Raw genomic sequence first — 26,483 nt, forward strand, 5'->3', positions numbered from 1 at the left:
TACTTTCCATGCTGCTTTTTCAGTGCCTTGAATCAAATTACTGAAGTAACCAATGAAAGCAAACTGTTCTTTAAAATTGGCCTGGTCAAAGTATAGGAAGTAAGGGATTATCTTACCTAAAAACTGAGCATTAAGTTTCCAATGGGCAACTTTTGAGATTTAAAATACCCTATGAGATATTAAGCTTTCAGCCTCCTTGTAGCAATATTTCTACAACTTGATTGATTAAAAATTTAGAATGAATTTTTAATGCTTTTCCTCTGTATTTGAGAAGGTACAATATAGATTCTTAGTGAATGATTCCCAAAACTCAGGTCTACCCTCTTGATTCTGGCATGTTTATATTTTCAAACATCTCCCGACTGAGAACCAGAGCAAAGGGTGTCAGGTTCGACACTAGTGCTTAGCTGGTCTTTTGTGGCTCACTCCTGATCAACCACGCTCTCCTGGTCTCAGCCACGAGTTGGGAGGAATAAGCTATAAAACATGGCTAACAAAAACCCAGTCCTTGGAGACTTGCAAAGCAGCGCGAGTTAGGCTACTGCCCATAGGCCCATATTCCATGTCGGGCTGCCAGTTGGAGTCCTAGTTGCCATGCTTCTGATGTAGCTTCCCAAAGATGTGCTTGAGAAGGTAGTGAAAAACTGCCCCAAGTTCCTGGCCCCTAGCTTCAGGCCTACTTGTTGCAGACATTTGGGGAGTGAATCGGGTCAGAAGATCTCTCTCTCTCGCCCTCTCTCTGTCACATGATCTTTTCACAACCTTCCAAAAACCAAAATACAAAACCCAAGGCCCTGAAAACAGATGAAGGAACTTTCTACAGAAATACACCTCCCTGCAAACATTCTTCTGTGTGAGCTGAGAACAGTTTGAACAGAATTTTATATGCAAGCCCAGCACTGCAGAATGCTTGATTCTGGTTCAAGGAAATGAAAACAGAGGAGCACAGCCTGCAGTGCACCCACACGAGCTAAGCACCCCTCACTAGCTCTAAATGGAGAGTCAGCAGACAGACAGGCACAGTGGCTGGCAGGCCCACGGGAGCCAGCAGCAGGATGCAGGAGGGCACAGTGGCTGGCAGGCCCACGGGAGCCAGTAGCAGGATACAGGAGCCACAGTGGCTGGCAGGCCCACGTGAGCCAGCAGCAGGATGCAGGAGCCACAGTGGCTTGCAGGCTCATGCACATCAGGCTATCAGGTAACGCCTCAGAGCCTCAGCCCTGGGGTCGGTCCAACCTGCTCCTAGTCCAAAGTTCTCTTTACTAAAGGAACCACCTCCATCACACACAAAAAATAACGAAATGAGAAGATGAGTATCTAACAGCAGTATAACCCATCTCAGCACTCCTAGCATTTCCTAGGATGCTAATATTGTGAGCCACCACAACAGGTGCATCAGTGCACAGTACAGTTTTCCCAGCGTGTTACTGTCATGAGTTGGAAGTAAATAGTACCTGATTGAAGGGGGCCCGGGGCCCATCACCCAGCAGAGGTGTTTTCTGTTGCTGGAATGGTATTGGACCTTGAGAAGGATGTGGTCCTCTTGCCGGGTTCGGCTGTCCCTGAGGTCCAGGAGGCCCTTGCATGCCACCCTGGGGTGGAGGTCCCAAAGAGCCCTGGGGCGGCCCCTGCTGGCCTTGTGAGCCGGGAGGCCCACGCAGTTCCTGGGGAGGGCCCAGCATGGATCCTTGTGGGGGCGGCCCCTGCATGCCCCGCATTTCCTGAGGACCTCTCATTTCCTGAGGGCCGTGTCCAAGAAGTCCGCTTGGAGGATGAGGTCCTCTCAGCTCTTGAGGCGGGTGGCCCATCATCATGCCTTGGGGAGCAGGACCCTGGTTCTCCCGGGGGCCAGGAGGGCCTTGCATTCCTCTGGGATTCAACCCCATCAGAGGTCCCTGAGACACGGGGCCCGGGATCCCCTGAGGCCCAGGCCCGCCTGGCATGGCATGAGGGTGAGGGGGCCCCTGCATTCCCCTGGGACCAGGTGGGCCCTGCAGACCTGGTGTACCAGGAGGCCCTTGGGGGCCCATGTGACCCTGCGGACCAGGAGGCCCCTGGGGGCCCATGTGACCCTGCGGACCAGGCGGACCCTGAGCACCCATGTGACCTTGAGGGCCGGACCCCCCCTGGGGGCCAGGTGGTCCTTGAGGCCCCAGAGGGCCATGAGGTCCAGGATGCCTCTGCATCGGCTGGGGCCCGTGCAGGTCCTGAGGCCGTGGCAGTCCCTGGGGTGGGCCCTGCGGCCCCTGTGGTCCCATGAATCCTTGTGGCCCCCCACCTCCCTGGTGCAGTGGGGGGCCCTGCGGTCCGGGGGGTCTAAACTGTCCTTGTGGGCCTGGAGGCCCCATCTGCGCCATGTTCATTGGCATCTGCTGAGATGGATGGGGCTGCTGGAAACCTTGAGGAATCTGCGACATCGGACCTTGTCCTGGAAATGGCTGGGGTGCGAGGAGAGGGGTCCCAGCTGAGGGAGGAGGTTGAATTTGCTCAGCCTGTTTCTGTGCGAGTCTCTCAATTTTGAGTTGCTGGAAAGAAAAGGGGAAGGAAAAAAGGACAATCAATTAGCTGGCACCTTTAAGGATGACAAATGTGCGAACATTCCAGGATCCTCAAAATGAACAAGAAACTGCTCAGTCTCCTGATGTCTCCAGAGAAATCTGCAACCATGTCACTCCAACTCCCCGAGCAACACAACCTCCCAGCACCGAGGACTGCTTACAATCAACGCTGAGCAGGGACACCCCAATAATTCCCTAGTGTTCTGTCACTCTGGATAACTCTCATGAGGAGGAGAAAACAAAAACAAAAACAAAAAACAAGTCATCTGCTCTTCTGGCTCCAAGGGACAATTGTTACTTGTGGAGAAATGAATCCAAACTAAACCAACACTGGCCTTAGCTTTTTCTATCTTATTTTACTTAAGCTCACTGATCTGATCTTAAAAAGCTAAGACAAAGGACACTTAGAAACGCGGAGCCCAACACAGCGGTCAGACGTGGCATCCCCACTCACCTCCAGGAGCTGGGGGTTGGTGTACTGCAAAGTAGCCATCTCCTGCTCAATTTCTGCTTGTGTTTTTTTCTTCTCTTCCAATTTAATGTCTTCTTTTCTATCATTCAGCACCTCGTTTGGAGCAGGAATTGGAACTTTATTTTGCATCCAAGCCTTGTGGAAGAAGAGAATATTTAAAAACAGGGAAAGTAAGAAGATTATCATCGAAAGACAAAGTCATTCCATAAAGTCATCTGTTCAACCCCACTTGTCGGACTGCCTTCATTTCTGTTATTAATTCTTAAGTGGCAGGACGATGGGGTCAGGTGGTATAACATCAGACAGAAACTATCAGGATGACCGAAACTGGAAGATATTGCATTCTGCTACACTGAATGTAAAGCTGATGAGCAGATGGCTGAAACAGAGAATAGACAAAGAAGGGAGGAGCCAGCACAGTCTGCTCAATGTCCCACTCCTCTCCTTCCTCTTACACGGAGGATCGACAGTACACGTGTCAGGATGAAACAGGAAGCCGGATCCAAGGCCAACTCAACATACTGCAAGCAGCAGATGGGAACCGTCTAAGAATGAATGAAAACATGCAAAGAACACGCCAAAAAAGAATCTCTAGTACAGAAATACCTTCAACAGATGAGACAAGCCAAGGGAAATCTATTTCTGCTCATCCAATGAGCAAGGCAAGCACACCCTCCGGGGTCTGGAGGTAGGGGAGCCACACGTGGTCACGCACCTGCTGGAACTGAGCCGGAATTGGTTTTGCATATGGGACTTTCTTCTGAGGTACTTTCTTCTGATCCTTTTGCATCACTTCCTCCATTCCCCAATCTAACCCAGGAATCGTCATTTCGATTTCACTTGCTTCATCTTTTCCTATAAACCATAACGAAAAAGATACAGCCCTGTGAATGAAAAGAACTAGCCACTTGTTCAATGAACCTACTTTTCCAAACAAGAGATTTGTAAGTATTTCAAATCACTTCTATCAGTACTTCTCCACATAAACAATTCTGGCTTTTCCACATAGTTTATCATGAAGATAAGAAACAGATATCTACACATTTTATAAAGCATAAAATGTGTATGTGCGTCCCCTCTCTTACCCATCTGTTCTTGCTCCATAGCTAATTTCAGTTGTTCCGGTATTCCCATTCCCGGAATTACTGCCAGGCTATTAGGTTCAAGGTCGTCTGTAAACAGCAACACATACATTGAAAACAGAGATTTTATAAAAACAGTAGTCAACACGATTAATGCCTCTTAGAATAGCATCGTATCACTAGTGACTTCTGGATTAATAAATTAAGAAATGAAATGTCTTCTATTATCTTCCCAACCAGCACTTCCCTACTGGAGTATCAGATTTCAGCTGTGTACGAGCCTCACCGTATTCTACTCCATCTTCAGACATTCCAGGTAACAGATTTAGATTATATCGATCTCGCATCTTGTCACCCGGTCGATTTCGAGTCCAGAATTTGCTGTCAAAATAAAAGTAATGAGGGGGAGAAGGAAAGAGCATGATTCCCTTGACAAACACAATTTTTCACAATGCCTTTCTTACAAAACTTTCAAATATGGACCCGGCACCGTGGCCTAGCACCTAAAGTCCACGCCTTGAACGCCCCGGGATCCCATATGGGCGCCAGTTCTAATCCCGTTGGCCCTGCTTCCTATCCAGCTCCCTGTTTGTAGCCTGGGAAAGCAGTCAAGGACGGCCCAGAGTCTTAGGACACTGCACCCATGTGGGAGACCCAGAAACAAGTTCCTGGTTCCTGGCTTTGGATCGGTGCAGCACCAGCTGTTGCGGCCACTTCGAGAGTGAATCATTGGATGGAAGATCTTCCTCTCTGCCTCTCCTCCTCTCTGTATATGTGACTTTTCAATGAAAATAAATAAAAATCTTTAAAAAAACCCAAACAACAAAAAAAAAACAACTTTCAAATATGGAAAGGCTGAATCAAATCAGAAGGCAAAAGCAAAATCAACTAACCAAAGTTATATGCAATACACAAAGTCCTTATGGTAACACAACTTTGAACCACTATAAAATGTTTCCACAACATTAGAATCAACTTACTGCATCAATCAAAACATGAAATAGATAGACACAACATTTACTTTCTGTTGCTCCATGTGAACAGGGATTCCCAGCTACTTTTAAACTTACCTGGTGTGATCGTTTGAGCCCGAGCAGAGAATGTGTCCAAGAGGATGCCACGCCAGACTCCAGATCATTCCCTCGTGTGCCATCTCCATCCCACCCACTTCCTTCTCCACTCTGCAATGGCACCCAAGAAAGAAGTCTTAATAAAAGTTAACATTTCTCCCTTACCTGCAAAAAAAGACATTCTCTTCTAGCTTTAAAACAAAACTACCAAAACCTGTTTCTTTGACTCTACTTTCTGTATGTATATCAAAGATACTTGGTTTGTCAAAAGAAAGATATTCTTTTATCCAAAGAATGCTACAAAGGGAAAAACGCTTCTAGAATTACTATACCAATAAGGAAATAGGAAATCTATTTTATTTGCCTTTAGTGAATGCAGATCCAAGTGAACAAGTGCTACATTTTCTAAAATGAGACACTCAAACAACTCAGAAACACACACGTGTCTACACAATTAGGTGCTCTCTTTGCACAATACACCACCCTTGTACATAAAAAAAAGTTACATACCCAACATGCCAGAATAACAAAGAACCATCAGAGCCTCCACTGGCAAAAAGTCCTTCATGAACAGGATGCCAGGCCACAGCTGCCAAAGAAAGACAAGATTACGAACGTCTGAGAACACTCTTCTAGGTCACTGTCTTTCTGCGCCCCTCAGATCACAACTACCGACCTGTGGCTTCTTTCTTATGGCCTCGGAAGACTTGCAGCTCTTCTTTCAGGTTTCGGATGTCAAAAAGTTTACAGAGATGGTCACGTGACGCTGTGAGCAGCCAGTTGCCATTGAGGTTGAGCTTCACTTCCATGACTGTGTTTTTATGGGCGTGACTACAAACAGAGCACCAAGACAGCAGTCTGTGAGAACCGAAAGTGAATATAAAGCAAAGGTGGCCCTTTGTGTTGAGAAGTACAGGGGCTCAAGTTGGCAAGACTTGCCTAGGGGAAGAAAAGCATGGGACATGACAGGAGCACAGTTACAGAAATGGGTCAACAACAGGAATGCCCACTATCAAAGCACAGGCCTCTCCAGCCAGTGAAGGTAGCAGCAGATCTGCAACTAGACAGAAAGGCTCTCTGAAACAGGGGAAACATTTGAACAAGCAAACTAATATTCAGCAAGGCTCATTATATTTAGGAAAGCCAATGAAGTTTCTCTCATTAAGGCAAAGAATCGAAATGACCACTGCATAGTTTGAGGGTTAATTTGAAATGAAGACAACGTACCACCCAAGGCCTGCACAATGTAAACCTCCAGGGAAAAGCACCTAAAGGTGCTGGGCCGTGGCTGTGGCTCACTGGATATGGGTCCCTTCCCTATCAGAAGATCAGGTTACAACTGCTTGATCCAAACAACATTGAAACATATTCACAAGTAATTCAAGGAGAAAATTATATTACGTAGCTGTATTGTAAGTAAACACAGCAGTCATAAATGAGAATAGCTTGAAAATGGAGGACAACTTCTTTGCAAACAGAAATTTGTGGTGAGATGGAGAAGGCATGGCTATTCATACATCAACTTCAAGCAGTGACAAAAGGCACTCTAATGAGGACAGGCAGTAAGCTGCACCAGTAATAACCACCTCCTCTTCTCTACACCCTACAATAACCAAATTAAACTCAGGGTTGTGCAGCAGGGCAAAAAAAAAAAAAATATCAAGTCTTTAACTTGATTCAACTTAGAGACAAATCAAAACTGATAAGAAGTCTACAGATACATCTGTTGCTTAAACTACTTTCTGAGAAACACAAGAGAACAGGAAGCTGAACATGAAAGAACGCAGTCTGCTCCGTGAGCTTGCGTTGGGTCACCCAGACGGGGTCTCCTCTCACTTACAGTGTCGCAAGACTCTGCCCAGTCTTGGGGTCCCAGAACTTGATTGGTTGTTGACTGTCTTTACTTCCTGAAACAACTAACCCTTTGGTTGGATGCCAGTCGACACACTTCACATCAGCACCATGCCCTGTTGGAAACAAGTCAGGATAAAGGTCCAATCAGTCATAGGCATTTAAAGCAAAAACCAAAGAAATCTATTACATGTTTCATCCAAGTGTTCAGTTCACTCAGCCTGGAAAAGACACTGGCTGGTGGCTACAAGTCTCCCGGACACAGCAGCCTCGTCTCCTAAGCCACAAGGGACCCGTCTGTATTGCTTGGAATGAAGCCTGTCTTGTGCAGCTCTCAAACTCCTGTATATTTGCCTTTCAGACTTTTCATGCTGGCCCTCATTGTCCTAACTACTCAGTACAATCCCATCATGCACTTCAGTCTCCCCACAATGTGGGAGTACTTATGGTTTACCTCCAAAGCCCTCAACTCGGCTGAAACCAGCACTTTCTAAATGTGAAAGCAGGGAAAGTCTTCCCGTTTTTGCTCCTGTTGGTCTCTGAAATGCAGAAGAAATTCAATCCCTGTTTGATTTACATGTATTTTGTGAGACTCAGATGGGAAGCTAAAAGATACGTTATTGAATACATACTGTGTATTAGGTAACACACTAAGTATATAGAAGGACTGCCTTTTCAATGATCACATTTCCACTAATTCATTTCACAAGTTAAGCAGCAGTAGGTCTTGGGGGAATAAGTAACAACCTCTAGTCTCTCTAAAGCTCGTCAACAAGAACAGGACTTGAGTTTGGAACAGCAGCTTCTAGAGATGGTGAGTGCAATAATCCTCTGTGTTATAGCAAGGAGGTCACAGCACCCACTCAGGAAAAACCACAACATGAGCACAAACACAGAGCTGAAGGAAACGGGTATCGCTTTAGAAAAGTTGGGTATTATGCAGAGTCCCGATCATAATTTTTATGGCATATGTCTTAGCAAGCAAAGAGTGAGAGCATTTGAAAACAGGTGCCTTCTCCAATCTTGTACCAAAGCAGTTTCTGTGGGATTCTGAGTTGGGTAAGAGGCAGGATACTGAACGAGGGCAGGGGGTACAGATGGTCTAGAAGTATTGCAAGCGATGGGCACCAGTGCAAGGAGGAATGTTCTCACATCTAACAGGCCTGTGTACACAGATACCAACTACCGGAAATGTGACACCATGTACCAAAAGCATGAAAACGTGTATATTCAACACCATAATACACACTGCTTTTAACACTAAGATCCAGGTTTTGAACATGAGAAAAACAATCTTATGCCCAAAGGGATTAATCTGTAAGAATGTTTACTAGTTTATTTTTTAAATATCTTTGAATACAATGCAAATGTAGTTTGTGACATATGTATACTCAATGAAAAAAATATACCTATTGTAAATGATCCCATAATCATGATTAAAATGTCCAATTTAGCTTAATTTAAAAGCAATCAGTGTACACCACCACTATAGGAAATAAACAAATCAGTAACAAGAATAACTACACATGCATGCTTACATAAAGAAAAAAGCAATGGTCCATATGCCAGCCCATTATGAGAAGCAATGGTAAGATGCACTGGTGGGGCTGCGGTGGTATTAAATTGAGTCTCATTTCCCTGTGTCTTCCTATTTTCTGAAATGAATGCATTTGTCACAGAAAAACAAAGGCAAGGAAGGAGAAGCGAGATCTTGCTGTTACTTTAGCAATTGAGACAGCCACGTCCCACACTGGAGTGCCTGCCGTGGAGAGTCCACAGCCACTTCCTCTTAATGCAGACCCAGGAGGGCAGCAAGAGGACAGGTCAAGTGGTCCCTCTGTCACCCACATGGGAGAAGTACCCTACTCTCAGCGTGAGCTCTGTCCCTCCCCAGCCACTGCCTTTCAAATTAGCTTTTAAATTTATTTTTGATGATGCTTACATAGTTGAAAAAGATGGACACCCATGTGGAACACCAATTAGGATGGTAAAGGTTGAGAAATAGAAGCAAACGGATGAGACAATAAAAAAGAAAAAAAGGAAAACTCAGTAATCATCGCACAAGCTTAAGCAATGTTAACGTTATGAAGGATTTGACCTTAAAAAAATGGTACCCAGGGATTTTCAAACTTCATGGGCTACTGCTGGCTAAAATGAAAAATATGTATTACTATGTATGAACTTTAATTAGTGGAGAGGCCAGCTTTGTGGCACAGTGAGTGAAGACACTGAATGAGACGCAGCATCCGGCATCATCAGAGGGCCGGTTCTGACTCTGCTTCTAATCCAGTTCACTGCTAATGCACCTTTGGATGTCCCCAACCAGTGGGAGATTTGGCAGGACTTGGTCCCTGCCTTCTGCTTGGTCCAGCCCCAGTCATGTGGCAATTTGGGGAGTGAATCAGTGCATGGAGTCTCTGTCACTCTTTCAAATGAATAAAAGATCTTTAAGTAAAAATAAACATCAGGACCTGCCAAAGTAGCCCAGTGGCTAAAGTCCTCACCTCACATGCAATGGGATCCCATATGGATGCCAGTTTGTAGTCCAGCTGCTCTACTTCCCATCCAGCTTCCTGCTTGTAGCCTGGAAAAGCAGTGGAGGACGGCCCAAAGCCTTGGGTCTCTGCACATGCGTGGGAGACCACGAAGAGGTTCCTGGCTCCTGGCTTTGGACCCAGCCCCGTTCCAGCCACTGTAGCCACTGGTGGAGTGAACCAGCAGATAAAAGATCTTTCTGTCTCCCTCCTCTCTGTATACTTGCCTTTTCAATAAAAATTAAATCTCTAAAAAAAATTAACCAGTGTAGCCAAGGACAGATCTCTGTCATCCTGCACTTCAAATAAGTAAATGAATCCTACTTTTAATACATTTGGAGGATAGTATTGTGGCACAGTGTGTGAATTCACTCCCTGCTATGCTGGTATACCATATCAGAGAACTAGTTCAAGTCTTAGTTGCCCTATTTCCTATTCAGTTCCTTGATAATGAGTGGGAGAAGTTTTAAGTCTTGAACCCATGCCAGACGTGTGGGAGACCAGATGGAGGTCCACACTCCTGGCTTTGGCTAGGCCTGCCCCTGGGCTTTGCAGCCACCTTGGGGAGTGAATCAAAAACAAAAAGATATTGCTTTCTCCATTTCTGTCACTCTGCCTTTCAAATATAATGAATTTTTCAAAAGAAAATTTCAAACAAATTTGCTTATAAAAAATGTATGAGAAAACATGTTCCAATTATAATGCACTATGTTATAAGACATTCTCAGGAGTTACCCCTACACACCTTTTCTGGGAAACTTATATAACATTTAAAAAGCATATCTGGGGCTGGTGCAATGGCACAACTGGCTACTTTTCTGTCTGCAAGTGTCAGCAACCCACATGGGCACTGGTTCATGTCCCAGCTGCTTCACTTCCCATCCGGCTCCCTGCTTGTGGCCTGGGAAAGCAGTTGAGGATGGCCCAAGGCCTTGAGACCCTGCACCCACATGGTGTTAGATCAATTCAGCTCTGGCCATTGTGGCCATTTGGGAAGTCAATCAGCAGATTGAAGCTCTATCTCTTCTCTGTACATCTGCCTTCCCACTAAAAGTAAATAAATCCTAAAGAAAAAAAAAAAAAAAAGCATGTCTGCTTAAAGCTATAAAGTTGTTCCTTAAAAGCTATTTGCAAAGGGCCTGGCGCAGTGGCCTAGTGGCTAAAGTCCTCACCTTGAACACCCAGGATCCTATATGGGAGCCGGTTCTAATCCCGGCAGCTCCACTTCCCATCCAGCTCCCTGCTTGTGGCCTGGGAAAGCAGTCCAGGATGGCCCAAAGCCTTGGGACCCTGCACCCGCGTGGGAGACCCAGAAGAGGTTCCTGGTTCCCGGCTTCGGATCGGCGCAGCACCGGCCGTTGCGGTCACTTGGGGAGTGAATCATCAGACGGAAGATCTTCCTTTCTGTCTCTCCTCCTCTCTGTGTATCTGACTTTGTAATAAAAATAAATTTTTAAAAAATCCATTTGCAAAACCAAAAAACTATTGAGCCAGCAGAATAAAATATACTTCAGCTGCTTTAATTTTCTCGTCTGAAGTTCCCTAAAGTTTATTTCAGATGGATTTACCTACACCTATACTTATCATAAATATACACTAAATTGAGCGGTACTAGTTCAATATTATTTTATTCTTCAATTTTACTTTATTGAATGTAATTTAGTAAATGCATTCAACTAAGACAGTAATGTTTAGGGAAAAACGGAATTAAAAAGTCGTTAGTATGATGCAAAAAAAATCTGAAATCTGCACATTATCTGCTTTTTTCATGAACTGGCTGAGGTGCCCTTGTATGCACGGTACTATTCTAAGTGAAGTCTGGATACTAGCATCATTTTACAGAGATTCTCAAGGAGACAGCTTGGAACCTGCCCGGATACGTGGAACCAACAGGGAGTGTGGCTGAGTGTAGATGTGAATGCAGGAAGCTGGCCCCAAAGCCTCAGCTCCTAATGGCAAGGCCATCCTACTTCCTTAGCTATGAAAAGGCTGGGTGATGAGAATGAGAGGAAAAGAATATGTCCCTTCTTCCAGGCTGTTTTGTGTATAAAAACTCCTGACGAGTGTGCTACTCAACGCAGAGAACACTGAAAGACTTCTTATTATTTTTGCCCTCACATTATTTTCTTTTGAGCTATGTTCAGTATTACCTACTTCTGAAAACATTAAACACAGGAGCAGGGTGTCATGTGGCAGGTGAATTTGCTGCATAGAATGCATGCATCACATATCACAGAGTGCTAGTTCCAGCGTTGGCACCTCTGCTCGCCATCCAGTTACCTACTAAAGTCCACCTGGGAACAGGAGGTGATGCTTACGTGGTTGTGTTCCTGCCACCCATGCTGGATAAGCAAAGCTCCTGGCTCCCAGCTTGGGCCTGGCCTACCCTTGCACTGCTGTAAGCATCTGGGGAGCAAACCAGAAGATGGAAGATGCTCGCTCTCTCCTGACCACCCCCCTCTCTCTTTAGCCTTTGATACTTTTTAAAATTGAACACAAATTTTGTCTGAGAAAATACAGTGTAGGAAATTAAGTGCGGCAAACTAAGATTTGTAGCTCTCTCTCTCTTTCTCTCGCACACACACTCATTTGCTCAAAATTTCATCTCATGTTTTTGAAGGAAAGGTAACAACATTGTATAAACCACATCCAAGGAAGGGAGCTGGACAACCAGCGGCCTGCCTGGGTAAGGAAGGGAGCCAGAGGACCGGGAGCCTGCCTGGGTAAGGAAGGACGCTGGAGGTTTGGGGGCCTGGGTAAGGAAGGGCACCAGAGGACCGGGAGCCTGCCTGGGTAAGGAAGGACGCTGGAGGACCGGGGACCAGGGTAAGGAAGTGAGCCAGAGGACCGGGAGCCTGCCTGGGTAAGGAAGGGAGCTGGACGACCAGCGGCCTGCCTGGGTAAGGAAGGGAGCCAGAGGACCGGGAGCCTGGGTAAGGAAGGGAGCCAGAGGACTGGGAGCCTGCCTGGGTAAGGAAGGACGCTGAAGGACCGGGGGCCTGGGTAAGGAAGGGAGCCAGAGGACCGGGAGCCTGCCTGGGTAAGGAAGGGAGCTGGACAATCAGGGGCCTGCCTGGGTAAGGAGGCTTCTCACAGAGCATCCCACTCTGAAAAATCCACACCTGAAACTTCCTCAACACTGATACACGACAGCACATAATGAAGCATTACTTCATGGACACGACAAAAATATCACACAGAAAATCTTTAAGTTATTTGTATAAGATATACAAAGAACATGGATGAATTTCTTATTTACCCAAAGGTGCCACTCTAAAGACTCCACATTATGTATATGTAAATATTCCTTAATCTGCAAAATTCTAAAATCCCAAACACTTCTGGCCTCAAATATTTTGTAACTTTTCTGAAAATCATGAAAAAATTGAGAAAAATTTTCAATGAGAAAAACAAACTATAAATAAAGCTGGCACAGAAGCAAACTGACAGACAACTGCTTTCTTGTAAAGGAAAAACTAAATTTTTACCCATGTGACAGAAACTATCTCAAATAAGAAAGTTCTACCCTCTCATGCCAAGGCTAACAGATTTAGATCCAAAATTAAGACTGGTAGAAACTTACCTGAGAAACTAAGAAAAAAATTAAAAAAACAAAAAACTTTTTTATATAAAGGTGGCATGAAAGGCCTTATTATAAGAGTAAAAACTTGGAAACAGATTTTAGGAATTTCCCATAGCCAAAATGTAAAAAGAATCCAATTTAGATGATTTAAATTTAAGTGAAGTTAAAATGATGATTCTGGAAGCAAAGAGAAAAAGCTCATGAAACAGTATGCATCAAAAGCAAAGAAAAAACACCAGGCAATACTCTGCATGTGTATCATGAAGATGATTCAAAAATTGTACATGAACAGTTACAAAGGTGGAGATACACGGATAAACAGGAAACCAAGCTGCACAGGGAGAGTGGAAACAAAGGTATATCTTCCCAACCATACCCCCTGGAGCTCACGTGATATTGTGGTTTGAACCCATGGGTTCGGCCTTATGTGCCATTGTTCTTTTGGGCATGTTTGTAAGATGAGAATGAAATGCCAGAGAATGCAAGTTATGTTCCTAGGTGATATTAGTATCACTTTTTGGTGAAAGTGAGAGAATAACAGCTGGGAAGTTACTGGGTGCAACTTTGGTGGGTAGCCCAGGCAGCCCCATCCGGGAGAATTTTAAAGGCATGGGGACTTCATTCCTGTAAATTCTCTGCAAGAAATCTAATCAACAGCACAACTGTATCAAGATTGTTGGAAATGTGGAAGCGTTGTGAATGATCTACAAGCTGAGTTGCAATGTATGTGTGAAATTTCACAGTACTATACGTCCAATAAGAGTGAACGTCACCTCATGTAAATCATACGTCAGCCTGCCTTTTAAAAACTACAAGCTAAATGCAAGGTATAACATGGCCCCACTTACATAAAGGATAATCTTAAGCTAGATCTAATTTTTAAGGATGAAATGGTGACAGTGAGAAGGTATCTACTCATCCATCCTAGCTGAGATCCCTTAACACAGAGATGCTTTTCTTTAATCACTTTTTTGTCTTATGGCAGCTGCCTTTGGTCTCACTCTATTCAAAATCCACATGGATGACCAGTGTCACTTAGTTGCCCCAATAGCCCATGGGTGTGCCATCATGGATTCAACCAATCTTGGGCAGAAAAGAGTCAGAAAAAAAAATCAGAGCAAGTTCCTTACAGCAAAAACTTGGGTTTGCTCTGTGCCAAGTATTTCACTGATAGTGATGTGGGGGTAATGCATTAGGTTTTAGAAGTGACACAAAAACAATGATTAAAGCACACAGCAGGGTGCACCCAGGTTTTAGACAAACACTATGCAACTTTACATCAGGGACTTGAGCACCTCCAGATTTTTTGTGCTTCTGGGGGACAGTGGGTCTCAGATCCCATCTCCCAAGGTTTTCAAGTAAATTATGCAAAGCTAACTAGGACCCAAAGTCCAAGGAAGTTGCTCTTCAAATCCTAAGCACAAGCCATTTATCAGGTAATGCTCAGACTCAGTGGGACTGAATCCATTTTCCAGTATATTAGGGTTTTGTGAACTGGCAAGCCATGCATACAAAATTCCACAGAAAGTTGAGTTTAGTACCAGTCACATGGTTTTATCAACTTTAAACAACAGCCCTGAAGAAGGCATCTACATCAAATACAATCCTTTCACTTAAGAGAGGACAGAACTTCAGGAATCAAAACTTTTTTTATGATCCCCAAACACAGGAATTTTAAGAATGCAATATTCTCAATGTTGAAGCAATTAATACAGACTAAATGGGAAAACTCATTCAAGTGGCAAGTGTTTTTATAGCTAAGTGATTCAAATGTTTTAAAATGCTTGTATTTTTTTTTAAAAACAGCATTTAATTAACTTCTCAGAAATCAGCCCCTAAAAATTGTATGCAACCAGGGTCCACACCAAACTGGAGGCAGTCACTGCGATGCTTTCCACAGCTGCAAAGGCCACAGGGGGGACAAGAGGAGCTCAAGGTGGACTTTGTTGGAGGGATGAATCTGGGCAGGATGGCAGAGCTTCCAGGAGCCAGTGAGTAGGAAGGCAGATACCCAGGGTTCAGGATTAGGGGGAAAGGTGGTGGGCACCTTATCCACACTGGTGGATAAGTGAGCTAAGAAGAGCTTTGTGACAAAGAACAAGACTGCCGGATGTCTCTGTGGAATTCACTTTAAGTTTAAATACTTAAGGATACAATCTGCACCATTCAATATGGTAGCTCATAGTCACATACAGCCATCTGAGTGGAAGGTCAGTTTTTTTTAATTCCTGTCATATCAGTGATATTTAAGTGCTTACAGGTGACTGGTTGCTGGCATACTGGATAGAAAAGATATAAACTATTATATAAAAGTTACTTGATACATTATATAAAAGTCCTACTGGACAGTAACAGGCCTTGAAGGGCCTTCAAATTTTCAGAGCCATGTGGTCTGTATTCTGCAGTCACATGATGAACATTGACACCCACAGAGTGCCCTTAATTGATAACTGCAGCTAGGGAAGGCCTGTCACTGTAACAAGGAGACCTAAAAGGGCAGGAGGCCAAAAGGGGAAGGGGGGCCTAGCCATCTTCCCGATCCAGTCATCTGCTCACCATTCTAAAGGTAACATTGACCTGAAGTGGCACAACATTTCCCTTTCTTTTGTTCCAATTAGAATTTATCCTTTCTCACCTGAGATGGTGACAACTTCTATCTCACAAGAATACATCGGGCTCTTTTTAGAGGGGAAGTTTTCAGAGTAATGAACTCTGCATCACTTCTTAGCTAGCAAAACATTCTCATGTGAACTAGCCTGTCTCTAACAGAACAGAAAAATTCAAAAAGTTTCACTCACAACTTCGGAATTATTTGCAACAGCACCCGCTGGGCCTTAAAATTAATACTGAACTCCAAGTACACAATTTAATTTAGTCCACTTGATCATTCTCTCATACATTCAGATCTACTCGTCACAGCCATCCCTTAACTAAAAATAAATGAGATTAACATGTACTAGGCTATGGGCGTGGCCAATATATGTTCACCAAGGGGGGTGAGGGGGAGGCACACCTGAACACCCCGGTGCTGTTTGCAGGATGTCCTGGAGAAGTAATTTCCAAGAAAAACAACACTGCAAATAAGACAATTTTCCTACTGAAAAAACATGCTAAGATGTTAGGGGGGAAAAAAGATAGAAAGCTTCTAGAAAAAAACAGAACAAACTCCTTAGCAAGCCCCAAAGTTATACAAGGAACAGGTTTTAGGTAGTGGGTGAACACTGTATGGAGGGCAGAGAGCCTCCCTACCCCTTATTTCCTATCCCCAAGTCCTGAAGTGTGTGGTAGTGTGGCGGAGACAAGAAGCCAACCAGGACAGGAGGCCTCTTTCTTCTGACTCTTGCCTGCAAGATGAGGTTGGCAGAATCCATGAAATTGAATAAAAACACTGTGATCCCAGTGAATCTGTCACGCCCATACCCCTCCTCCATAGCCTGACCAGGCCCTAAGGGACCATTCACCTCTAAAATGTGAAGAGCCTAGCCGTTAAGACCGTGCACATGACCCCAAGCCTTGGTGAGCGCCTTGAAAACCAATACATAATGAATTTTATTTGAAGATCAGAACGAGTGTCCATTTTCCCATTTTATTTCTCCTGATTCAGGCCATTATATAAACAAATCTTAAGAAAAAGTTCTTTTATACATAACTTACAAAAAGCAACAATATTTTCCAGTACAGGAAGCAAAAAAAGTGAGACAAAGTTTCCAGTGTATCTTGTACAATATTAACAGTTGAAGAACTGTTAAGAGAATCTGTTAAACATTGACAACAAGTTCCTGCTACTTCCAGCCGTAAGAACATAGAATGTAGTAGATAAGTTTAAGCCAAAGGGTATTCAAAGACATGGTCCATTACCAGACGCTTCAGTGGGTGAGAAGACACAAACATTTGAAAAATTAAATAATAAAATCACCCGTCAATGAATATACAGCTATCACTTGCTAGCATGCGACTTTCCCAGGGAGTCTCACCATGATTCACTGTGAACACCAGCTGGGAGTGACTGACAGTATTTTTCTCATCCAGATCCAGAACGTTACAACTGTGAACTACAGACTTCCACAGGAAATGCATTCTGGAGAGGGTATAACCTCTAGGCTGTGTTTCCACAAAGCATGTCCCAAGTAACAACAGTGCACAGAACTGGGAGTGAAAGGGTTCACGTTGAGCAGCGTTGAGTTTTGAAAATGGACAAGTCTGCTTCCCCGTGTGAAAGCCTTCTGTGCTCACAACAACATCCCAGATCTGAGGGAGAGCGTGGTCAGGCGTCTTCCCAATCTGTCAGAAGACCCACTCAGGCGACGGGAAGTGCTAGCTCATTATGCTGTGTGAGTGATGGTGATTCTAAATTCAGAGGGGATGCCTCGAGGAGAGGAGGAGACTGTAATGGAGCACACAAGGCCCTAACTGTATCTACAACGTATATTTATTCTTCTGTAACCATGGGGATTGTAATAACGTTATGCGTAAGAACTCGACAAGTAACTGCTACCCAAACGTAAAACTGCAAGCTCAGTCTCCCACTTCAGTCACACATTCAATTTGCATGTGCAAGTAAAACAGCTTCTACTGATTTCTATCAACTAAGTATTTTTTTTTTAAAGAAATTACCAAGCTACGTGAGAAATTCAAATGAAGTATACAACTCCTAAATGTAATGACGTATAATTACTTCGTACTCTAGCTTCAGTGTGATCAAACTCTTGTGAATGTAGGATGAAATATACATATTTTTAAATCACACTATAGAGGCATATGTTTTACCGACATGTCAGATTGTTGCTAAACTCTTATGTAATGAGATGGAAGAATTGGATAAACAGGGGAAAACATGCTTTCCACGTGATGATTACATTTTAGAAATCTTCAGGAATATGAAAATGGAACAGGGACCAGATAACTGATGCACCAGGAGAGCATTTCACCAAAACGGTGCCTAAGGGCACTCAGAACAGGCGTCAATCCTCTACATTCAAACCTAAAACTCAGAAGGAAGCAATTTTGCAATGTGTTTTGTGCCAACCAGAAGACTGTCCTAATCGGAGTTTTACCAGTTCAAATCACTGTAGGAGCTGCTGTTTTGCAGGTTACTTATCAAAGGCTAGGGGCAGGTGTTTGAGTAATGGTGGACAATGCCAGCTAGGACATCCACATCCCTCTTCAGAGTACCTGGCTGCAGCTCCCTGCTCATGTGGAACTAAGAGAAAGTACTGAAGTAGTTGGAGTTGGGTTCCTGCTCTCCACACAGGAGAACTGGACTGAGTTCCCAGCCCCACTTCAGCCTTAGTCACTGATAACACGCTAGGCATGTAAGAGTACACACTCTCACCATCTCAAAACAAAAAATTAAGATTAAAAAAAACCTTTTTGATAAAAGCTTAAAACCTTGAAAGGACTGCAACAACTGGGCCTGGTGCGGTAGCCTAGTGGCTAAAGTTCTCACCTTGCACACACTGGGATCCCATATGGACACTGGTTCTAATCCCGGCGGTCCTAATTCCCATCTAGCTCCCTGCTTGTGGCCTGGAAAAGCAGTGAAAGATGACACAAAGCTTTAAGATCCTGCACCTGTGTGGGAGACCCAGAAGAAGCTCCAGGCTTCGGATGGGCTCAGCTCTGGCCATTGCAGCCGCTTGAGAGGGTGAATCAGAGGATGTGAGATCTTCCTGTTTATCTGACTTTACAAAAAACAAACAAACAAACAAACAAAACAAAACCTGTAACAACCAAATTTCAGCTTCACTGCTGTTACACTGTTATCATCACAGAGTCTGAAGCTGTGGTTCAGCCACTGTTCTGAACCCAGCATCCTATGCAGGAGTGTGGATTTTCTGCCCTGACTGCTTCAGTTCTGATCAAACTTCCTGCTGACATGCTTGGGAAAGCAATGTGCATGTCCGCAGAACTCAGTCCCACACCACCCACATGGGAGACCCCGACAGAGTGCTGGGTCTGCAAACACTGTGGCCATTTGCAGAATGTATCAGCAATTGGAAGAACCCAATTTACTTCGCAGAATGTATCAGCAATTGGAAGAACTCAATTTATTTTCCTTTTATCACTTTCAAATCAATAAAATAAATCATATAAAACATGTATCATGGGTCCAGCATGTTGGCTCAGTGGCTAAACCCTTGCACTGCAAGCAGCAAGATCCCCTATAGGATTCCGTTTATGTCCCAGCTACTCCACTTCCCATCCAGCTCTGTGCTTGCGGCCTGGGAAAGCAGCTGAGGACAGCCCAAAACCTTGGAATCTGGCACCTTTGTGGAAGACCAGAAGAAGTTCCCAGCTCCTGGCTTTAGATCGGCTCAGCTCTTGTCATTGCGGCCACTTGGGGAGTGAACCAGCAGATGAAGATCTCTCTCTCTCCATAAATCTACTAAGTACCTCTCAAATAAAAGTCTAAAACAACAGAGAACTTGGTGCAGCACACACTGCCTGGAGTCCTGCAACCTGATCAGAGTGCTAGAGTTCCCAAAGTCCATGATCTACAGGATTCTGGCTTCCTGCTAATGCACACCGTGGGAGACAGCAGGGGACGGATAAAGTACTTGGATCTGTCATCCACATGGGAATCCTACACTGGACTCCAGGCTCCTGCCTGGCCCAGCTCTGCCCATTTTAGGCATCTGGGAAGAGATAGAAGGTACCTGTAGATTTGTCTCCAGCTTAAAAATAATTTTAAAAATCAAGTAAAACAAATCAAATAACTTATCCATTTAGTTCATAGACATATAAACAAGACAGAAAAGGAAAGTCAAATCTCCCATAGATGAAAATTCCAGAAAACAGATGTGGTTACTCGAGCCTGGAGGAGATGGACTCCCCAGCCCTGAAGGGTGTGCAGCACTCCAAAGGACAGCATGGAAAGGAGGGAGCAAGGCAAGGGCAGCCTGGGGCTGGAGAATCCCGACTATAGTAATGAGCAGTCCATCACGATCAATACCAAGTCAGCAGGTAAGACACACTTTGATGTGACACAAATAACATTCTACCCAATCTGTCACCCAAAGAAACGTCTTTAAAGCTTTTTGATCAGATATTAGAAAGGAGAAAAAAAATTGCTATCAATAATGTCAGCATTTCTCATACTGTGTAAAAGGAGTCATTTCCATCTTTTTTTTTTTTTTTTAATTGAATGAGGAGTGAAAAACAAACTCCAAAGAAGTAAAACCCAGGCCCGGCACAGTAGCCTACCAGATAAAGTCCTCGCCTTGAACATGCCGGGATCCCATATGGGCACTGGTTCTAATTCCAGCAGCCCCATTTCCCATCCAGCTCCCTGCTTGTGGCCTGGGAAAGCAGTTGAGGACGGCCCAAAGCCTTGGGACCCTGCACCCACGTGAAAGACCTGGAAGAGATTTCATGCTCTTGGCTTCAGATTGGCTCAACTCCAGTCACTGAGGCCGCTTGGGGAATGAATCACCAGACAGAAAGATTTTCCTGTCTCTCCTCCTCTCTGCATATGTGACTTTGCGATAAAAATAAATCTTCAATAATAATTTTACATTCTATCAAAAACCAAACTCAGTGGCCAGTGTTGTAGCACATGGAATAAACCCATGCCCAAAGACATCAGCATCTCATTTGCATGTCAGCTCAAGTCCTAGGGTTGCTGCACTTAGACAGTTCCCAGCCTAAGATGGGCCCAGTACATGGATTCCCCACCACCCACAAGGGAGGCCTGGATGGCGCTCAGGGCCCTGGCTTTGGCATAGTACAACCCTGGACATCTTGGAACTAATGGGAATGGTTAACCAATGCAGGGAAGAGCCAACTCCGCTTTTCACATAAATTGATACACTTTTCTTTTTTTAATGGGGAGATAAAGAAATGAGGTGTTGAGAAATTATTTTGCCCAGTGGTTAGGACACTGCCTGAGACTCCTGAACCACCTACTGGAGTACCTGGGTGGCAACAATGACGGCTCAAGTGTTTGGGTCTCTGCCACCCACTTAAAAAACCTGGATGGAGTTCCTAGACCCTTGCTTTGGTTTGACCAGGATACAACCATCAGTCACCTGGAAACTGAACCAGCATATGGAAGATGTATGTATATACAAATGTGTATTTGTCTTTTAAAAATAAGAAAGGTTTAAAAAAAAAATCTGGGTCCAGTGTAATGGCTCAGTGGATAAATCCTTACCTTGCGATTGCTGGGATCCCATTTGGGTACCGGTTCGTGTCCCGGCTGCTCCACTTCCCATCCAGTCCCTGCTTGTGACCTGGGAAAGCAGTCGAGGATGGCCCAAAGTCTTGGGACCCTGCACCCACATAGGAGACTTGGAAGAAGCTCCTATCTTTATTTTGGATTCAGCTTCCACTGTTGCAGCCCTTTTAGGAGTGAACCACAAATGAAAGATCTGTCTCTCCTTCTCTCTGTAAATCTGATCTTTGCAATAAAAATAAATAAGTCTTAAAAAAAGAAAAAGAGCCAAAATTGTGCTTTTGGGTGAAACACACTAATGTTTTACTCTGCCCTCCTCTCTGAGCAGTGCCAAGGATCAATCAGAAAACTTCTCATTTCCAGCTAAAATCGAATGTAATTCTACCTCTTAAGAAACAATAGATTAAATGTGTTTTGTCCAAAAGGAAAACATGTATGGTATTATAATCTGTTGCATCAAGAATCAATATAATAACTCAAGTAAGTTCTATGGTCATTGTCCATTTGCTATGTGAAGGTACACAGCAAAATCCTGAGTAAAATAAAGCTCAATTCTTAGATGTCACTATTTAAATCCTTTCAATTTATTTGGCCTTTCGCAATCCCAGTATTTTCATGTGTAAAGATTATGACTTTATTATTGCATTTTAGAATTAAACAAAACAGATGCAGCACTTAGAATCATTCCTTCCTTACATTATCAATACTATTGAACGACAGTTTTAATTGTGATACAAGCTCTGTCCCATAAAAGCTCACCATGAAAAACAGGCTTCCAACCAGAGCTGCTTATCCAACAAGTATTAATGCTTCTAGCAGTAGAGTATTGTAAGGCGAAAAGTGGACTCCACCTAAGTAGTTTTCCCCAAATTAAAACTTTCATACTATTGTTAAATTTCAGTTGAGGGGGGAAAAGAACTGAAAAATGAACACTGAGTTCTAATCACAATCACCCTTGATTCATCAAGTAAATTGGATGTAATGTAATCACCTCACAACTGGAAAACCCAACAGTCTCCCATTACTGTCACCTTATCATTTTGAATGTTTTAAGTAACTAAGACGCACTGTTTCAGATGTTAACTACTTAAACAACTTTTGTTTAAAATATCACCTCTGGCACTGAGAAGGTGCCATGCATTACTTCTTTTTATTTATAGTACGGATGTCTGATGATTCTTTTTTTTTTTAAGAGCATTAACATATCTAGGGAGAAAGAAAATTCAACAGGAAAAATACTAGCTTTAATTCAAGGAATTTTCAATTAGTGTATTTTATCACTTACCTCTAAATCACATGCTTCAGATACATGATTAAACTTTTAATACGTAAGATTTCAATAAAAATGAAGAAATGAGAACAGCACTTTGCCACAGCAAGTGAAGATGCTGCTTGCCATGCCAACATGCCATTCCCAGGTAACCAGTTCAGGTGCCAGAAGCATCACTTTCAGCCCAAGCCCCAATGTGCCTGGGGAAGCTGCAGCAAAGGCTCGACTAGCTGAATCCCAGTCTCCCAGACAGGAGACCAGGATGGAGTTCCTGGCTCCCGGCTTCAGCCTGGCTCAGATCCAGCTGTTGTGGCCACTTGTGGAGTGAACCAGATAGAAATCTCTATCTCCTCTGTCTAATGCTTAAACAGGAAAAATAAACAAACAAAAAATAAAATAAAAAAGGAAAGAAAAGATTGAAGTAGGTAACAATGTCAAAGTCAGGGAAGCTGTTTCAAGGTCACTAATGTGAACAAGGAACTATGCATTAGAACCAAAACACAATTTTAATACTAATCAAGAAACTTAAAGTAAACCCCTTGGTAACTTAATTCCAAAGCTTTGTACAGTATGAAGTTATTTACCAAGAATGGCATACCTGGACAACTAATTTTAGGAAAACCTGAAAAACTTCAACCCAAATGTAAGCATTCATAAAAAAAAAAATGAACTCATAATTTTGAATAAAGTAAAGAAAAATGACATTTAGGGGCTAATACTATGGCACAACTGGCTAATTCTCAGCCTGCAAGTACCAGGATCCTGTATGAGCACCATTTCATGTCCTGGCTGCTCCACTTCCTATCCAGCTTCCTGCGTATACCCTGGGAAGGCAGCAGGAAACGGCCCAAAAAGCTGTATTGGCATAGGAGACACAGAAGAAGTTCCTAACTCCCAGCTTAACCCACCCATTTCTGCAAATTGTGGCCATCAAATGAATGAACCAGCAGATGGAAGCCTTTTGCCTCCCCTTCTCTGTAAATATGCCTTTTAAAAATAAAAATAAACAAACCTTTTTAAAAAAAGATTTATTTTATTTTTATTGCAAAGTCAGATATACAGAGAGGACACACAGACAGATCTTCATCCAATGGTTCACTTCCCAAGTGACCACAATGGCTGAAGCTGAACCAATCCAAAGCCAGGAGCCAGGAGCTCTTCTGAGTATCCCACGCGGATGCAGGGTCCCAAGGCTTTGAGCCATCCTCAACTGCTTTCCCAGGCCACAGCAGGGAGCTGGATGGGAAGTGGGGCTGCTGGAATTAGAACCAGTGCCCATATGGAATCCCAGCACGTTCAAGTTCAAGGTAAGTACTTTAGCCACTAGACGACCACGCCAGGCCCAAAATAAACAGACCTTTAAGAAAGAAAATTAACATGCACACTGCACAAAGGATGATAGTGCTTACAAACTACGGACAATTCTTGATGTATGGGGTCTGCCTACAGGGCTGTTCCTTACCATCCATACAAGGAAGAGTTGCCCCAGCCAAAGGCAGCAACTGTTTTTCAGTAAAGTGAACATTGTGAAAAAAAAAACACAACAAAAACATGGAGCAGGCATTGAGGCCAGAGTAGCAAGTAAATGAAGATTGTGGCTAGGCCCCACTATCATCCTCAAGGATGGAGATGAGGGAAAGAGGCAAGGAGAAGCAAAAAGATGGCAGATCCTCATACAGCAGAATAAACCAAAGCCCTCCATCTCTGAGTTCATCCCACTAAGACTGCCAACTGTCACCTTACCCTGTGTTATCAATCCGCAAAACAGGTCCACGGTGAAAGGGGAGGAGCTATTGAACAGGGGAGGAGCCTCTTACGGAAGTGAAGAGAACCCCAACTACTACTTACATTAATCAACACAAACCACCATTAAGTATTTGTCCAACCCATCAAAACTGAAGAAATCAGTATGAAAGAGAAAAATGGAAAGAGAGACAAATGAAAGAGCTCAGAGGAAAAAATACAGTAGGGCTTACCAAAAACACAAATACTTCATTTACCAGGCTAAAAGTTTGAAATGATACATTCATGCAAAACAACCACTTTAAAAAACGACAAGACCAAAAAACTACTAGTAAGCTCTTTAATAAAATTTAAGATGCAGCTGACAAAATACAAGGTTCATGAGAGGACCACATAACAGCTTTAGTATGAAGACTAAGGCAAAACAGCTCCCCTAAAACTAACAGGAAAGGACAAAAACAGAGTATGAGGGAAAAAGTAATTCAAGGTAGACAGTTCCACTAACAAGCACCTACGAAGAATTAAATTAGATGAGTGGAGATGGCAAGAAGCAGTAGTCAGAGAAAAGCAAAGCTGTGAATAGAATCAAGGCGGACTACTGACATATATTAAGGAAGATGAAACTGGGGCTGGTGGAGGCTAACCCTCTGCCTGCACTCAGGATAACATATGGGTACCAGCTCAAGTCCAAGCTGCTCCACTTTCAATCCTCCTCCTTGCTTATGACCTAGGAAAACAGGGAAGGATGGCTCAAGTCCTCAGGTCCCTGTTCCCATGGGAGAGATCCAGCAGAAGTAGTACCTGGCTTCAGACCAGCTGAGCTCTGGCTGTTGTGGCCATCTGGAAAGTAAACTAGCAGATGGGAGACATTTGTCTCTCTCCTTTTACATAACTCTTTCAAGTTAAATGAATTTTAAAAAAAAAAATGAAGCTTATAATGTTTACGTCTATACTGACAGTAGAAAAAAAAAAAAAAAACGGAACAGGAGAGCATTTTTCACATGTTGAAACAGAGAAACCAGAACACACACACAACACTGTCAACAAAATACAGTCTATAACAGCAGCCTTCCAGATTTTGCAAGAGAAGGATTCTGAGTCAAGACTAACCATGAGTCCACTTTGATGGCAAATGAGGGCCTTTCCAGACACAAGTGTCTTCAAATTTACCCATTAAGAGGTTTCTGACAAAAATGTTTGAGAATGTGTTTTCAACTAAACTGAGAAACTAACAGACTTAGGAAGAAGGTAAACCAATCCCAGGGTGACCCCAGGGTCAGAAAGCAAGCAGACTGCATCAGGGCAGGAAGTGGGAAAATCAAGAGGTATTTGCCAACATTTAGGTTTTAGCAAAAAAAAAAAAAAAAAAAAAAGAGAAGGTAGAACTCCCACAACACACTAACTAAACCAAATCATATAATAACAGAGTTCAGGGAAACCATCTCAACTGACCGTGGAGTCCTTGAAGCATAACTCATTTTAACTAACCCACAATTAACACCCCATCACTTTATTCTGTGATGAATTTCTAGAAATGGCTTCTTTCTGTAACCTGATGGTGAACTTAATATTGCTGAATGTTGGTGCCCCTCTCCCAAAAATACAGGTTTAAGTACAGCTGTACCTATAAAGAAAATCAACAAAATATATGTATTCATTATATTAAAAAAAAAAAAAACAGGAGATAGAAAACATGAGCTGATGGTGTAAGAATACACTTCACCTTTCAAGACGAATGAAATGTGTCAGAATTATCAAGATGTTATTTAAAAAAATTGAATGGTAACAAAAGCAAAGTTAAAAAACTGGTTTCGCAGCTGGCACAATAGCAAAATCATCGCCTTGTATGTGTCCGGGATTCCATATTGGCACCAGTTCATGTCCCGACTGCTCCATTTCCCATCCAGCTCCTTGCTTGTGGCCTGGGAAAGCAGTTGAGGACGGCCCGAAGCCTTGGGACCCTGCACCCGTGTGGGAGACCGAGAGGAAGCTCCTGGCTTCAAATTGGCTCAGCTCTGGCAATTGTGGACCTTTAGGGAGTGAACCAGCAAATAAAAGATCTTTCTTGCTGTGTCTCCTTCTGTCTGTAGATCTGACTTTTCAATGAAAATAAAACCTTTTAAAAAAACACACTTAATTTTTAATGA

The 26,483-nt window shown here is 43.4% G+C and overlaps 1 protein-coding gene across 2 annotated transcripts in view; it reads right to left on the reverse strand.

The window, feature by feature from the left end:
• Positions 1-26,483, reverse strand: part of WDR33 (WD repeat domain 33) — an 87,484-nt gene that overhangs the window by 11,664 nt on the left and 49,337 nt on the right. For both annotated transcript variants that reach the window (XM_040971196.1, XM_040971195.1), the window contains exons 8-16: positions 7,023-7,149; positions 5,859-6,013; positions 5,693-5,771; positions 5,183-5,293; positions 4,399-4,493; positions 4,116-4,202; positions 3,746-3,885; positions 3,013-3,165; positions 1,455-2,525 (exon numbers count right to left, since the gene is read on the reverse strand). In XM_040971196.1, coding sequence (XP_040827130.1) covers positions 1,455-2,525; positions 3,013-3,165; positions 3,746-3,885; positions 4,116-4,202; positions 4,399-4,493; positions 5,183-5,293; positions 5,693-5,771; positions 5,859-6,013; positions 7,023-7,149 — 2,018 coding nt within the window. The remainder of the gene's footprint in view (positions 1-1,454; positions 2,526-3,012; positions 3,166-3,745; positions 3,886-4,115; positions 4,203-4,398; positions 4,494-5,182; positions 5,294-5,692; positions 5,772-5,858; positions 6,014-7,022; positions 7,150-26,483) is intronic.

The sequence above is a fragment of the Ochotona curzoniae genome, unplaced genomic scaffold (assembly GCF_017591425.1).
Source record: "Ochotona curzoniae isolate NIBS_2020 unplaced genomic scaffold, NIBS_Ocur_1.0 scaffold_4953, whole genome shotgun sequence".
Classification (NCBI taxonomy): domain Eukaryota; kingdom Metazoa; phylum Chordata; class Mammalia; order Lagomorpha; family Ochotonidae; genus Ochotona; species Ochotona curzoniae.